Source organism: Buceros rhinoceros, unplaced genomic scaffold (genome assembly GCF_000710305.1).
Source record: "Buceros rhinoceros silvestris isolate BGI_N320 unplaced genomic scaffold, ASM71030v1 scaffold30441, whole genome shotgun sequence".
NCBI classification, from domain to species: domain Eukaryota; kingdom Metazoa; phylum Chordata; class Aves; order Bucerotiformes; family Bucerotidae; genus Buceros; species Buceros rhinoceros.
The window spans coordinates 28,603-33,239 of NW_010393037.1; the positions used below are offsets into that span (position 1 = coordinate 28,603).

General features: G+C 46.7%; 1 protein-coding gene across 1 annotated transcript in view; it reads left to right on the forward strand.

Annotated features, from left to right (window-relative positions):
- The window catches only part of CDH4 (cadherin 4, type 1, R-cadherin (retinal)), a gene marked incomplete at its 5' end in the record, with an annotated part of 42,943 nt that overhangs the window by 17,501 nt on the left and 20,805 nt on the right, over positions 1-4,637 (forward strand). Inside the window, one exon of the mRNA XM_010144724.1 lies at positions 1,241-1,426. Coding sequence (XP_010143026.1) covers positions 1,241-1,426 — 186 coding nt within the window. The remainder of the gene's footprint in view (positions 1-1,240; positions 1,427-4,637) is intronic.

Sequence of the window (4,637 nt, forward strand, 5' to 3'; positions counted from 1 at the left end):
GTAGAACAAAGATTACGCCCGCGGGTTCCCCCTGTTCTTCCCCACCACTCAGCATGGCTGGAGAGAGATGCCATCTGCATCCACTAATGAAAACTTGTTTAGGACAGGTGCATGACAGCAAAGAGGGCAAAATGCCATTCAGGGGACCGCTAAAGGACGAATTTGAATTTATATATATAAGGCAGATTGAATGTTTTTGCTGTCAGTGGTGTGATCATACATCCTAAATATAAGCACGCGTAACTGAAGGACTCCAGTGGGTGGGTATGATGGGTTGGGAGTGGAAGGGGCCTCTTGTGCTAACAAAGGAATGATTTATTATCATTTACATAACCTGGCATTTGTGCACACCAAAGGCCAGATTTTCAGAAGTGCTCTGCTCCGGCAGTTTGGGGCCAGGATTTCAGTGGCAGACTCAGAGCCAGCCGCTCCCACCGTTTCCCCAGTGCTTCATTTGCCATATGTCAATCAGAGTGTTGATTTGCAAGTGCTGCTAATAGGCAATGCTAATAGAGATGAGGACAGTAGAAAATTTGGGACTGTGTCTTACTGGCAGCTTTTGAGCCACAGACACTGGAAGTATTCACAGGCCAGGATCCCTGATCAGTCGTATGGTAAATCAAGGACTGGAAAGCAGGAAAGAATGCAGCTAATGCATCAGGGTGTGCTTGAAGGGGACATGCTCCATGAAAATCAGTGCTAAATGAGAGAATTAAGCACCAGGAAAGGCTGTGGCGGAATCACAAGAAACACTTTAAATAATGAGACAAAATCAAATCAAGGGCAAGAAAGAAAGAAAATGAAGTAAAATCACTGAAGAAGCAATAAAATGCCATCACTGAAATCTGAGTGAGGCAAAATACCTCAGGTTAAAGGGACATAGTCATCCTCAAAATGCACATTTTAGACAGCCATTTTTACCTGCTGTTGACAGTTAACTCTGTGATTGCTGTAACCGAACAAGAATATCAAGATTTTTGTCTTCATTTACTTCAAGCATTTGCTGAAACTTGGGCGGTGGCTGGTGTTCTCCTTTGGGCTGAGAGGTGAAACTAGGCTTTGAAAGGTTTGGAACAATACCAAGAGAAAAAAATAGGAAACCAGAAGTAAGAATGGCATATGTTGCTCATACCCTATAACCCCATAGTACTCTGACGGGAGTGATTTCCCAGCCAGCATGCTGATGTAGGGGAGAGGGGAGGTAGTTCCCACCATGACCACTCCTGTCTTTTATTTGCAGTATTCAGGAGAAGTTCCTGAGAACAGAGTGGAGGTTGTGGTGGCCAATCTGACGGTGATGGACCGGGACCAGCCTCACTCCCCCAACTGGAATGCCATCTACCGCATTATCAGCGGAGACCCCTCTGGCCATTTCACCATCCGGACAGACCCCGTCACCAACGAAGGCATGGTAACCGTTGTGAAGGTAAGGGGGAAGCCAAAGCACATCCGTATTTGTCACCATTTCAGCTAGCTAAGGCTACAAGGACTGCCAGAAGCCTGCAGTTATTTCATGCCTTCTCAACCTGGGAATACAAGTTCTTGAATCTCTTATTTCCATCTCTCTCTATGCACAAGACCTGAATACTTTTACTTTAAGGGTATGCCACTGGTTCTGGGTTTCCCAACTCAGCCCAGCTCACCACAAACTCTCAGATGCCACGGGCACCTCCCAGCATCCAAGCCTCTGACCTCTGTGTCCTGCTCCTCCTTAACTTTTTGAGTGCTCTAAGAGGGAATGGTGCCTGGGCTGTGCAGCCCTGCCCTGCCTGCCAGGTTTAGGGCAGAGGCTGCACCTTCTCTTTTTGAGCCAGACAAGTCCCCATTAGCTGTGAATCAGGGGTAGCCTTTCACTGCAGGGGATCAGTCAGTGATCCTCTCTAAAAGCACGGGAGATATTTCAGGATTGAATTTCCTGGTAGCAGAAGGAGAGAGATTTTGCTGTGATTGAGTTGCTTGACAGAAAAAAGTTGGAGTAATTTTCCTTTTCCTAGTATCAAGCGATGAACAGTGTGGGCCAGATCCTCAGCTCATAACAGCTTCCCTGAAGTGAAAGCTGCTCCCCAGGTTAGATCAGCAGAGGATCTTGTCCAAAGACTCTGATAAATAAGGCTGTAAATATCCACCATCCCTTCTTTCCTCCATCCGTTGCTTTCAGCTTTAGGAGAGCTGGAACCCTCAAGATACCTGCAGCAAGTATCAAATTCTGTTTCTCTCCTTGCCTCCAAAGAAGATGGCTTAATCTTCACTTGAGCGTTCGATCCCTTGCAGTTACTGAGGCCAGCAGCCCAGGCAGTGAATGCTTCTGCAGTCATTACACACAACCAGAGCATAAATGGATCCGTTCAGCATTCACTCAATCTCTTCCCAGATAAGACGCCTACGGATGCTCCCTCTGACTACCAAAAAAAGGGAAGGCGTCACAGAGAGATAGCCTGCTGTGATCAGTAGGAGCTCACACGACACGCACTGTGCGCTGCACCTGAGGAGGAGAATACATGCTGTGACGGACAAAGCCTGCGTCTTTTGATAAGTCTGGCCTTCTCTAAGAAAAAGTTTTAATCAACAACTTAGGATGACACGCTCATGTTTAAAGAGCAATGTGATTTAAGCTAATGAGCTGCAGTCATTCTTCATACAAACAGCGTGGGCCTTAGTAAACACGACATCAGTGAAATGCCAGTGAGGCTACGCTGGTAGGAGCGTGTGAGCTCGTGCTCTTCTCTGACCCTTAGGCTCTGCGTGTGTGTCTGCAGATGCCACTTTGCTGAAACTTCAAGGGAGACATCATCTTACCTGCTAGATGGTATTTCAGCAGGGTCCTCTTCTTTATCGCTCTTTATTGCTCTGTAATGATGGTTGACAGCCTGATCTGGTGCAACATTACAAAACTTCTTCAAGCTTAGTGGTAGTTCTAGACACGTGTGTGGATGGCTCTATGTTAACATACATGTATCCATATGTATATATTTTCTGCTTAGAAAACATCCAACAAAGTAAAATGCAATGATTTACCTCTGGTTGACCTCAGCAGCCAGTCTGAAATTGAAATGTCAACGTTTTCACTGCGGGCAGAGGAGGAGCCCTTAATCTAGTCAAGTGTCAGGCCTGTAGTTTAAAAGCACAACAGTGAACAGCCAGGGATTTACATGATCGTCACGGCTACTCAAGGACTTCAGCAGAGTGAACCGTCCCTTACTCAGAACTTGCAGGCAAAAAGCAGGGCTGATTTGTCAAGACACGTTGATGCCGGTGTTGACTTTTCACTGCTGTGTAACCCACGGCGATCACAATGCAAAGAACCACATGGAATTCCTATCTTGTCAAGCTGAGCTCAAAGCTTGAAACTGTGCTGAATGTCTTCAGTGTAGAACCTCACCTGATCCTCCCAGGCGCCCACAGTTTCTACCCTTACCAAGCCAGGAGGCTTTCTGGTGTATTTTCAGCAGGGAGAATGAGTGAATTTGCTTGTGATTAAATTTTCATTGTGAAGAAGAGAAGACTCTTAGGATTCCACCTTCTTCTTTGAAATATTTTGTTCTCAGTTAAGAAGTGAATATGCTTAAAGATTTAGGGAATGTATGCACATCAGACTGGGTGGCTGGTCAGAGCTTGTTCTTCATGGCATGGGAGCAGTCTCTTGCTGGTTTGATCCCTGAAGCAGGTTGAAAACACAAGTAAAAAATTAAGTCAAGTAATGAACCTTTTATTTACAGACTCTGTGTGGCTGGGTTTTCATGTGGCGCTTTAAAGCCTCTTATACATAACTCCCCACTGCTGCAAGCAGAGGGATTTGCATCTGGGCTACAGCAGTCACAGAAGCAGCACAAGAAAGGGCATTCCATGAAGAATTCCACTCCTCCAGCTGCACTTTGGGGGCCAGAAGTGCTTCCAAACCAATAAGCCCTTTGGAATTCTGATGGTGCCCATGGGGGTCATTTTGCAGCACCTCTCAGCAAAACACCACCTGCAGCTCCAGTCCAGTCACCAGAAGTGCATCATTCCCTCTTCCTGTTCATGCCTTTCCAGACCATTTCTGTAGCTGTGCAGACCCTAATCTGTGAGAAAGCCTTGATCAAGGGGAGTGAGAACTCAGATGCGACACCACAGAGTCTGGAGACAATCTCCAAGGGCAACGGGGGCTGCCCTGTGGGAGCCAGCTAAGTAAAAAATGACATAAACTCTGCATAGATCAGAGCTGTGGATTTGTAATGGAGATGCTTCCTCAGCTTCCGTTGTTATTTGCCTCAAGAATAACATAAGGCAAATTTGTTCTCTTCAGTTAAAAGTACCTTGAGAGAAGGAGACACGTGGTAAGTGCTCGGCCTCACTCTGCTGCATCTGGGTCGGAGAGACCTGTGAAGGGGGAGGATGTGCATCTGCAGGGGGATGTTCAGAGCCATTTGTGCCAGACCAGGCACTGAACGACCAACAGGGGTATCTGCAGAGGAGCTGCTTTTTAATGTCATGTCACGTTCTTCTAGGTGACAGTCCATCATCTCCTTGTCCCGGGTGTAGAGACTCCATGTGCTTTTGCCCCCGCTGTTGGCCTAATCAATATGCAGCGTTTTCAGGGAGATGCGTGGAGATGGAAGGGGTTACTGCGGTGTGAAGAACATGGTGTGCTTTGTGCACCG